Source organism: Microcaecilia unicolor, chromosome 1 (genome assembly GCF_901765095.1).
Source record: "Microcaecilia unicolor chromosome 1, aMicUni1.1, whole genome shotgun sequence".
NCBI classification, from domain to species: domain Eukaryota; kingdom Metazoa; phylum Chordata; class Amphibia; order Gymnophiona; family Siphonopidae; genus Microcaecilia; species Microcaecilia unicolor.
Genome location: NC_044031.1, coordinates 43458121 through 43470378, shown reverse-complemented (window position 1 = coordinate 43470378; position 12258 = coordinate 43458121). Strand labels below are relative to the sequence as shown.

At 40.5% G+C, this 12258-nt stretch overlaps 1 protein-coding gene across 1 annotated transcript in view; it reads right to left on the bottom strand.

The window, feature by feature from the left end:
- LOC115466372 (microtubule-associated protein 4-like) overlaps window positions 1-12258 on the bottom strand; it is a 107116-nt gene that overhangs the window by 48412 nt on the left and 46446 nt on the right. Inside the window, exon 7 of the mRNA XM_030197600.1 lies at window positions 11265-11357. Coding sequence (XP_030053460.1) covers window positions 11265-11357 — 93 coding nt within the window. The remainder of the gene's footprint in view (window positions 1-11264; window positions 11358-12258) is intronic.

Here is a 12258-nt window from a genome sequence, read left to right as displayed (position 1 = left end):
GAATTTTATGAAAGAGGTAAAATATACTTGAAAAAAGGTATTTTCTTGATATACCTTTTCAAAACACACTAGCAGAGTGATTTACAATAACCATAAAATCAAATTCAATGCAAAAAATAGAAGACAGAAGGGTTAAATGGAAATTCTCCCAGAGGAAGGTGAAGAGGAGTGCCACAGGGATCAGTACTGGGACAGTGCTTAACATTTATAAATGACCTGGTAATGGGAACAAGTGAGCTGATTACATTTGCAGGAGACAACTATTTCACATTGTCAAAGCATGCACATTGTTTATTAATCATATCTTTGAGATTGTATTGTATTACATATTTGTAATATTTTATTATGCACATTTGATTTGTACACTGCTGTGGATACGGGTGGTGTAAATGAAATGAAATTAAAATATGGACTTGAGAAATTGCAGGAAGACCTTATGAGATTTGAAGACTGGGCTCAAAATGGCAGATGAAATTTAAAGTGGACAAATGCAGTGATGCACACTAGGAAGAATAACCTAAATTATAGCTACATGATGCTAGGTTCCATGAGTCATCACCCAAGAAAAAAAGATTTAGATATAATCATGGACGATATGTTGAAATCATCTGCTCAGTGTGTGGCGGCAGTGGCCAAAAAAGCAAGCTGCTATAAATTATTAGGAAAGAAATACAAAATAAAACAATTATAATGCCTCTATCGCTCCACAGTGTGACCTCACATTGAGTATTGTGTGCAATTCTGGTTGCTACATCTCAAACAATAGAATTTGAAAGGATACAAAGAAGGGCGAACAAAATGATTAAGAGGATAGAATTCCTTATATGAGAAAAGGCTTGTTATGGCTTGAAGAGATAGCTGAAGTGGGATATGAGAGGGATCTATAAAACTTGAATGGAGAATGGGTAAATGCAAATTAACAAAATTGGGTGGCGGAGCAGGTGGGGGGGAAGAGGGGTTGGTGGTTGGGAGGCGAGGATAGTGGAGGGCAGACTTATACGGTCTGTGCCAGAGCCGGTGATGGGAGGCGGGACTGGTGGTTGGGAGGCGGGAAGTACTGCTGCGCAGACTTGTACGGTCTGTGCCCTGAATAAGGCAGGTACAAATCAAGGTAAGGTTTACACATATGTTTGTCTTGTTGGGCAGACTGGATGGACCGTGCAGGTCTTTTTCTGCCGTCATCTACTATGTTATGTTACTATGTAACTGTCTACTCTCCCAAAAAAGTACAAAGAACAGAAGACATGCCATGAAGTTACATAGTAATATTGTTTGACAAACATTTTCCTATTTAAGCCTTGGTAAGAATGGAAACAAATTATGTGTAGAAAGAAGTTAACATCTATTTCCTGAAAATGTCTGTTAGATATACATGATATTAATGTGCATTGTAATATGTAATTCAGTTTGCTATTGTAAGCTCTTGGTCTACATTTTTTTATATTGTAAACAGCACTGAACCCGAAATGGGGAGTTTTGTAGTTAAGAATAAATTTTATATTAATAGTTAGCACAGCAGGGTTTAAAAAAGGGTTTGGATAAGTTCCTGGAGTTAAAGTCCATAAACTTGTTAAAACAGATCAGAGGAAAGCCACTGCATATCCCTGGGATTGGTAGCATGGTACCTTCTTGCTACTTGGGGTTCTGTCAAGTTCTTGATTTAGACTGGCCACTGTTGAGAGGTCCATTTAGCCCAGTATAATGCTTCCATATGAGAGTACAGAAATTCTTAGAAGTCAGCTGGACTGTTGGATGACTGAGCATTGTAAAGTGAACTCAGGTAGGACAAGACCTTAGCAGAAAAAACACAATGTTTTGCTTCAGTTTTCATAGAGGGTGGTGGAGATACACCCATACATGATCATGAAGACACAATAGAGTTCAGTTTTTCATTAAGTTTTCAGAAGACATCACTAGGTAATCTATCATTAAAATCAGCTATGGCACCTAAGGATGGGAAAATAGCCAATATAATGCCCACCTTTATAAAAAGGGCTCTGGGATGTTCCAAGAAACTAGAGACCAGTAAAGTCTCTGCCAGGCAAAATGATTGAAGAGATTCTGCAAAAACCATGGATGGACACGGTTTAACAGGGCTTAGTCAACATAGATTTAACAAAGGGAAACCTAAAAAAACAATAAGATGGGAGAGCTGGAATACATAAGCACTAAATGAAGAGGTAGATATAACGGGCATCTCAGAAACTTGGTGGAAGGAGATCAAATTGGAAAGGCGGCGGGTTGCGCTATATGTTAGAGGGAATTGAGTCAAACAAAAATATTCTACATGAAACAGATAGCAGCGTGGAATCCTTGTGGATAGAAATTCAATGTGTTATGAGAAAGAGTGTACTGGTAGGGCTGTACTACCGTCTGCCAGGAGAGAACGAACAGATGAACAAATATTTACAGAAGTTAGGAAAGATGGCAAACTGGGCAACATTATAATAGGCAATTTTAATTACCCTAATATTGGCAGGATAAATGATACCGACTACACAAAGACTCCAGTATTTTTTCTTTATCACAAAAACATTTTATTGTATTGCAATGCCCGCTAACCTCACTAGCACTGCTGCCTACTATTAAAACCTCACACATTCACTCCTCTGCTCACCTTGCACACCTGTATTTAATTTAAATACAAAACAGTTGATTTTACATTTTAAACTGTATACTTATACTGTTTCGTATTGTGCATATGTTTTGCCATGCTTATACATTATATCATACTCAAATAATCAAAACTCAGTCCTGCCAGCTAAATGGTCCTTTTCCTACAAACGCCACGCCTTCCGCATGGACGCAGTGAAAATGTTTCCACATAAACGCTGGATGACTGTTCTTCATGGACAAACTCTGCATGTCCGTTAAACCTTCGTAGGAACTGGCTAATTGATAAGCTACAGAACTAAATGGAGAGGAAAGGCTAAACAGCTGAGTGATTCAGGGATCTGCACTGGGACTGGTGATTATGAATTTATAAATTTTGTGGAATTTTGTGATATGATTTAGTTTGCAGAGGCCATTATTCAAAGTTGTTAAACCTCAAGCAGATAGTGAGGTGTTGCAGAAAGAGAGGGGGCACTGGAAGACACAGCAGATGAAAAATAATGTGGACAAGTGCAAAGTAATGCATACAGGGGAAAATAATCCTAACTTACAGGTACGCCATGCTGAAAATTGCAACCCAGGAAAAAGATCCTTGTGCCATCAGGGAAAATATGTTGTAATCATCAATGTGAAGTGGATCGAAGCAGTAAGCCATGTGAGGAATGGTTAGGGAAGGCAGAACAAAAAGGCATCTATCAATTCATGGTGTAATCATAGCTTGAAGTACTGTTCACTCCATCTCAAAAGCAACTAGAAATGTTACAGATAAAGGCAACCAAAATGATAAAGGAGATGGAACAGTTTCTCTATGAGGAAGTACTGAACAGTTTAAGGTTCTTCAGCTTGGAGAAGAGACTGCTGAGAAGAGAAAATAGAGGTTTATTAAATCATCAGTGGGGTGGGATGGAAGGGAGGGAGATATTAGATAAGGGGTTAACAGCAACGCAAATACAAGTTATTATTTTTGGAAAGTGCAGATAGCGGACAATGTTTATTGATGTTTATTACTCTATTTTGATATAAGGAATAGGTTACAGACAGTATTAAGGGGGGGAGGGGGGGAATTGGGAAGAAAACTGTAAATCAATTTGATGATAATGACCGCGGATTAATGTACATATGACTGACAAAGTTAAAACTGTTATGTATTTAATCAAAGAACTGTATTAATCTGTGGCATCATCAATAAAAACTTTGAAACATAAATCATCAGTGGGGTGGAATGGAAAAACAACAGCTGACCCTTGCAAATACTATGACGACACTTTCCATAAACAGAAAGCTAGTAAATTATCAGAAAAATTTTATTGTACAAATTAAGCTGTACACCGTTTAAAAAAAAATTATACAAAGCTTGTTTTTTGCATAACTGTCAAAAATGTATTATCCTGCATAAATCTGCAATAAGCCTACACTCATGCCAGCCAGATCACCTAAACAACATTGCCACCACCTAGCGATTATCATGCTATGCGCAGACACCATTTTGCTTTAATCAGCTACCAAGGTTCTCAGTCAGGAGGCTCTGATCCTTATTAAAAATCTGTATCTGGAGAAAAGGTTGTTCTCAGACCGGTGTACGAGTTTCCAGAAAAGAGTAAGTGTAGAATGTTTTGAAGAAGTTGCAAGAAATGGGCTCAACACTGATCGACAGTCACGAAACAGCAGGGCCTGATCAGTTAGCACTGAAGAAAACCTTGCAACAACTGAAAAACCAGATAGTGAAGTGACAGTTTAGCCAAGTATAGGCTACTGCAAATTTATTCAGAAGGATATATCCCAATTACGTTTTGACCAGATTACGTAGATTTTTTTTTTTAATTGTGCAGAATGTGGTCAAGGCAGTTTGCATAGCTGGGTACAAAGGGTTTAGAGAGCATCCTGGAGGAAAAGCCCACATATCAGCCATGTAGGGTTGGAAAAAGCCACTGTTATGAATAAGAAATAGATTACCTTCCTTAGGATCCTGCCAAGTACTTGTGACCTCTGCAGACATGATGCTGGGCACATTTCACATTCTCATACTGGACCAGGGTAAGCTCTATCATAAGATAAGCTACAAGAGCTTTCAAGACAACACAAATCCCATGTTAAACCAAGATAAGGACTGAAGGCATTTTATCTAGAAATAAAGGAATCCTGTGCAGAAGGAAGGGATCCTCAGGAGCTTAGCTTAGAATGGGTGGCAGAGCTGGTGGTTGGGAGGCGGGGCTAGTGCTGGGCAGACATATACGGTCTGTGCCGGGGCTAGTGGTTGGGCGGCGGGGATAGTGCTGGGCAGACTTATACGGTCTGTGCCAGAGCTGGTGGTTGGGCGGCGGGGATAGCGCTGGGCAGACTTATACGGTCTGTGCCAGAGCCGGTGGTGGGAGGCAGGGATAGTGCTGGGCAGACTTATAGGGTCTGTGCCAGAGCTGGTGGTTGGGAGGCGGGGATAGGGCTGGCCAGACTTAAACGGTCTGTGCACTGAAGAGGACAGTACAAATAAAAAAGTAGCACATATGAATTTATCTTCTTGGGCAGACTGGATGGACCGTCCAGGTCTTTTTCTGCCGTCATCTACTATGTTACTATGTTATCTAGAAATAGTCAGTGTAAGAAGTCCCACAGAAGAAGTGTCTTTACATAACTCTTGCAATTTAACCTCACCAGTCATCCTTTCCCAATAGAGATGGAAAGCAACCGAGAGCCTCATGTAGTTCCTAGCTTTGTATATCTGATGACTGCTATCAAGTCACTCATTCTGACCTTTCTGGGGGTTAAACAAACCTAGCTCATTCAACTTCCCAGGATTTATGATCTTATTCTCTGGACTTTCCTCCGTTTAAGGGTGCTCTCCAAAAGTGGAATCTGTAGCCTAACAATAGCCACGGCAAAAGCAAGTACAGCGATTATGCAAGTATGTCTTTCTTACATGTCAGAATCTTAATATAATCTAGGATGTTTTTTATACTAAATTTATATTAAACTAAAATTCGAGATTTACTCATGCCTGGCCATTTTTTTTTTGTTACATTTGTACCCCGCGCTTTCCCACTCATAGCAGGTTCAATGCGGCTTACATATTATATACAGGTACTTATTTGTATTTTTTTTTTTTTTTTTTAAGTGAAATACTCTTCCACCTCCACTAATTCCAGATCATTTTTCCAATACATGAAGATAAGGAAAGAGGATGGGATTTGATGTATCACCTTTCTGTGGTTACAAAGCAGTTTACCTATTATATTCAGGTACTTATTTTGGCCCTGGGGCAATGGAGAGTTAAATGATTTGCCCAGTCACAAGGAGTTGCAAGTGGAAACTGAGCCCAGTTCCTCAGGTTCCCAGGCCGCTGCACTAACCAGATTACTTCTCTCATTTTATGCTGTTTTGCACTCACTCACAATTTGTTTGCATCAACTGCCGTTTAGGGATCCTTTGTTGATTCCATGATTTATTTGGTATTCCATCAGCTTTCAGGGCATTCCAGGCATCTACTGCCTCTTTATGAAATAACTAGTAAAAAAAGGCCCGTTTCTGACACAAATGAAACGGGCGCTAGCAAGGTTTTCCTCGGAGTGTGTATGTTTGAGAGAGTGTATGTGAGAGTGACTGTGCGTGAGAGAGAGAGAGAGAGAGAGTGAATGTGCATGTGAGAGAGAGAGAGAGTGAGTCTGGGTGCGAGTGTGTCTGTGAGAGAGACAGTGTGTGTGTGTGAGATTGAGAGTGTATGCAACTGCGTATGTGAGAGTGTGAGAGAGTGTGTTTCACACAGATACAGTGTGTGCGAGAGAGAGAGAGAGTGTGTGTGTGTGTGAGACACAGACTCTCTGTGAGACTGAGTGTATGAGACCAAGAGAGTGTGAGTGACTGTGACACATAGAGAGTGAATGTGATACAGTGTGTGAGAGACAGTGAGAGAGAAAGAGAGAGGGAGTCAGGCCCCCCTCCCTCCCTCCCTCTCTCTGGTGTCTGAGCGTTACTGTGCAGGACGCTGAGCTCTGGCTGTGCTTCAAGGAACTGACCAATCCTATTTAATAGGATGCACCTCCAATATTCTGAAGCCGAGAAACCTCATGTGGTTGGTCACTTCTGCTTGTGAGGAACCCGGAAGTACGTGATGTCAATTCAGGAGATGGATACAGAGAGCAGGAATGCCTCAGCCATGCAGTCAGCTTCAGAATGTTGGAGGTGCGTTTTATTATATAGGATGCAAGTCAGGGAATTTTCTCTCAGATTTTTTTGATTATGTAATTTTTAAAAGCGATTGTAAATGGTACTGGGTGACCCTTTCATGGACCAGGAATGGTGTCTAAACTTAAGACTAGTTTGCTCCTGAGTTTCATGTCTCCTAGTTCTCCAGCTTACTTCTCTTTGAAAAGGCATATTTGTGGTTTAGTACCTTTCAAGTATTTAAACACATGTATCATGTTTATTTAGAAATTTACTACCTGCTCCGACAGGCTGATCAGAACGATTCAGATTTATTAGAACAGGAAAGGAACACCAACATTTGCTAGGACAGATATGCAAAAACACTCATTAAAAATATAAAATAAAGGTGACCAAGAAATTAAGTAGAGTTTAGCAGAAGTAAATGCTGTGTCTCAAGATTCCGATGGCCGGACACCAAAAGCCTGTTCAGAAAAGTGCGATTTCAGGCCAGATTTAAATTTTGAGAAGGAAAGTTCAACATCTAAGTACGGAGGTCACAATTTAGGAGTCAAAAAGAAAAAGAAAGACTGAATGATGCGTTGTTTCAAAGCAAATGTGATGTGGAGCTGAAACAGCCAAACAATGTTGATTGAGAAAGTGAAGGACACATCATGGAATACAAGGAATAATGATCGCAGACAGGTAACCATTGGCTTAGAAGTGCAAATACCAGAGACTAAGGAAACAAAGGATACAAGTTGAACTTGGGGGACACCACACTGAAGAAAGTGAAGTGGGGAGGGTGAACAAAACGATGTAAGAGCAATTTTGGAAAAATGATACATCTATCCCCCCCCCCCCCCCCCCCCATTCCTGCGCTCTTGTCCAAGAGATACATACTTAGATCCTCTGTACCATCTTCTGGTACAGACCCTAGCACCATTTCAGTTGCCCCCCCCCCCCCCCCCCCCCGAACTAACGCTTTGCATAAGTATTGGATTTATTCTCCCAAATATATGAGAAAATTGAAAGGCAATATTCTAGAGCTTTTTCAGTATCTTTTCAGGGGAAGATTTCATATATTAAAAGATATGCATCCTTTTGATGGCACTACGAACCACCACACCCACCAGAGGGGATCGTTGGTGGTAATTGGTTAGGTAGTGCCTCCCTTTCAATCTCCCCCACCCCCAGTACTTTTCTCACATCGTGCCTGTGGTGCTATACCTGCATTTAACTCTTATTACTCTTTAGGATAGTGGAGCAGGATAATACTGACCTGAGTGACCATTTTGAAACCAGCCCATGAGTTTTCAAAACAGAGATCCTACAGCAGCCCAAGTCTATATCAATATTTTCACATCTCATGGCTGGATAAGATGTGCTGATGTCACAGACAGGTGCAATAAGGTAGCACAGCTCGTCGACTGAAAGCTATGCAAACATGTTTCTCCTTACAAGTCACCATAAAAATATATTCAAATTCTAGTGTCACCTCAGTAGCAATACAAATACCCTCCACTGCCTGAGATTGTAAAAAAATACAAAACCCTGTTCAAAAAAAATGTACTCAGAACATATGCCAAACTGCTACAGACCTCTAGACAGAAATTATGTACAGGCAGAATCCATCTCAGTCACATATGCAGCACAGGGACCTCTCCACAGAGGAACCTCCCCCACTCAGTACAGCACAAGGACAAAAAAATTTGAAATGCATAGATGAAAACAAATGTGAGCTCCAAGAAGCCATACTGTTTGCAATGTGAAGCTAGGAAAAACCAAGCAAATGTATTTTCTCCTGTACTGAGCAAAATACAAAGATATAAAAGATGTACATTGCCAAAGCCAACATATTTCATACACTAAAGTGAAAACAAGCTTTTTTCCCTACCTTTTATACTAGATATTTTTCTAATCGCTTTTCTTCACCGATTCCCTAACCAATTCCCTCTCCGGTCACCCTCTTTCACTATCCTCCCCCTCCAAACATCTTCTCATCCCCAATCAACATAAATTTACTTCTCCCTCTATTCCATTTCACCATCTCTTCCTTTTGCACTTTCAGCCCTTCCCATCTTTGATTTTACTCAATCACACCTATTCATATCTCACCCACATTTTCCTCTCCCAGTCTAATCTTCCTCTTTTTATTCCTTGCCCAACTACTGGGTTTAGTAGTGGTTAGAGCACCAGGCTGAAAAAGGAAGCTCACTTAAAATCCTACTGCTGTTCCTTGTGATCTTGGGCAAGTCACATAACCCTCCATTGCCTTATACACAAGAAAATTTCTACTGTACTTAAATGTAGTTCACCTACTGAAAAGATGCGAGTAAAAAACTACTTAACCTTCCTCACATTCCCCAACCATCTTCCCTCTTAGTCCCCTCACATTCCCCTTCCTCATGTCTCCACACTGCATTTTTACTTCAGTCACAGAGAGACCCTCCTCTACTCCCCTGAATTTCTCTTCCCTTCCTGTTCCCTCACATCTCTCCCTAGGCACTCTCTTAGGCATGCCCACTGGTAAAACTTGAAATAGGCAGCAGAGTTAAGATAAAATATTCATCTTAATCGTAAGAACTCTGCTAAACCATGTGAGGGAACTACCATTCCATCTCGTCAAGTCTGTGTGAATGTGGAGATTGGCATATGGTAATTAGCCTCATATAATTGATCATAGGTTGTAATCATATCCTCAAATACCTCAAACCCTGAGTCATTCAGCGGAACGGGAAAGATGACTGCACTATCTGAAGTGTTCAGATAGTGTAAATCCAGATTAATATTAAGAGCCTCCTTCGGTCTTTCCCATATTCACTCTGAAACTAGAGACTGCAGAATATGCCCTCAAAACTACCAGGGATTTCTACGGGCTTTTATTTATTTTAGATCATTTATACCCCACAGCCCCAGAGCGGCTTGCAATGAACTAATGAAAAGAATTACAATGACAGTTGGAGGCAGAAGGGAGGGAAGGAAGGGAAGATAAATACAAAATTTAAAGAGATAAATAAGCAGCAGGTAGGGAAAATAAATCAAAAAGAAGAGAAAGTAAAGAGAAATGAGTCCAGAATCAGATCTTGACTCGTTCAGACACAGAAAATCAGATCTGTATATCTTCCTGTATGTCAGTGCATGAGCCAATACCCTGAACAGTAGCAGGTTAGCATGGTGGTGTGTGCTTTTCTTTTCTGGGATCGTGCCAGGTACTTGTGACCTGGCCACTATTGGAAACAGGATACTGGGCATGATGGACCTTCGGTCTGTCCCTATATGGCAATGCTTATGTTCTTATGTATCTATATGGAACTGTACGGTGAACTGCAAAGGGCAATATGCTATCTCTATTAATGGGGAATGTGTTACAGAACTGGAGCCGCATGGTTTATCCTTCTGACTTCTTTCCCCTGAATCATCGAGCATCATCAAATGATAGTTCAGAGTGTTAAAAACGACCGACATCTCTTTATCCATGAAAGACCAAAAACTTTTTTGTAGTATATTCTGTAGCCAATTTGGGCAGCAAATACTGTCTAAAAATGCCACCGCATAAACCATATCAAGTGAGATGTAAGTGATGTAAATGATGTCTATGAGGGATTGAGACAGTCACATACTGAAACACCCTGTGAATTTTATTTATACCTTCTCAAGAGGCAAGCATTCTTCATTGCAAACGAGGACCTAGAACAAGGGCTTGTTGGATATAAGACTGAAAAGAGAAAGACTTGGGAGCAAGAGAATTATTCTTCCTTCCATTTCACCATTGGAGACAGTGGAGATGAAAAATAGAATTCAAATGATCCTTTGTGCTAGCAAGCTAAATTGTGGGGAAATGGAGATTTGTGATTTTGCACAGAGCAGGACAAATAGGCAGATTAGATGGAGCATCCAGTCTGTCATTCCATACGCCATGTTCAGGCCTCTTCACAAATTCAGGATTTGAAGTCAATTTAGAATCAGAAGCAAGTTTCAACATACAGCTGGAGTATATGGACTCCATTCTTTTCACCCAGAATCTCCACAGTGCTAGTGTTCAGTACAGGCCAAGAGTTTCAGGACTGGAAGTTCCCTTGAAGAGCTGGTCTGCTTTATACAGATTGTTAAGTTAAATAAAAACTACTATACAACCATAAAGTCCATCCTTGTATGTGTTCTCTTATTGGTTTGGGGCAACAGCCAAACATTCAAACATTCTCAGAAAAACTCCTAGTGATTATGAGCAGTTTTAAGGGGGGGAGGGGGGAGATTGTGAACCTGACCTAATGACCACAAATGTAAGAACCAAAGAATATTTAAAGTTTTCGACTATCCCAGGTGAAGAAGAACTAGGAGCAACAGTGTCAGGAAGCCAAATGCACAGTGCTACAAATCTGGATGGCTACCCTCCATAGATTTAAATGTTGTCACACTTATGTCATACACCCAAGTGGTCCAATACCAAACATACATAAAAAGCAGTACAAGCAATAGGTTAGTTGAAAGGTAGGCAGTCCAGAGCCCATACTTACATTCCCACCACCAGGGACATGCTTAATATTGTCCTTGGAGCCACACTTGGACTGAACATGGTTGTAGTTCACTTTTTTGGAGACTATCTGGACCTGGAGTGTCACAGAATGGAAATTGCACAAACGGGAGAGGCATAGTTAGAATTGTAACACAGATGGCTGAGAGTTATGGCTTAACATGGTAAACAGACAAGAAAATGTTTTATTATGTCTGGAATACAATCTCAGTACAAGGTGTGAATGAACAAGGGAAGAAAAAAGTAGAGACAGAAATAAGCAGACAGTGTAGGTAACACGGTAAGTGCCAATATAGTCCATCCTATCATCACACACACTGTGCCTATGGGACAGACTAGCTGCTAATCTGGACCATCTCCTGGAGAAAGTTACATATTTTATTTCATCTCTCAAACTGGTCTCCGTACTTTTCATTCCTTCTCAGTCCGGTCTGAAACCCCCACCTCACCATGGCAAAGAGCAGCAGGAATTTAGTCTAATGCCTACTAATACTTTAAAATCAGAATGACCTTTACTACACCTCATTTCCAAATGATGTGTTCTTGTTACATGTTCCACCTATCTACAGAGCTGCAGAACACTTGAAAGAGCTTCTGTGGTTCTACATGGAGCATAGCAGCAGCATGCATGCCAGATAAGCAGTCTCACTATGGAAGATGGTGGAATGCCAAATTTTAGCAGCAATACAATATTGTCTTTGAAATCTCAGGTGTGCTCTTTTTTTTGTCCTCAATAGCACTTGAATTAGCAGGAGCGTAATTAGACAACTGTCATGCCGAGTCAGACTGAAAGTCTACTGAGCTGAGTATCCTGCTTTTATGCTTGGTTTTTGATAAATCATCAAATTTTGGACATGCCAATTCTAAGCAATGTACAATCATAAATTAACTTCTAACAGTGGCCAAGTCAGGCCACACGTATACGGCAGAATCCCCAAATAAAGCAATATTTCACAATACTTACACCCCAGGGATAA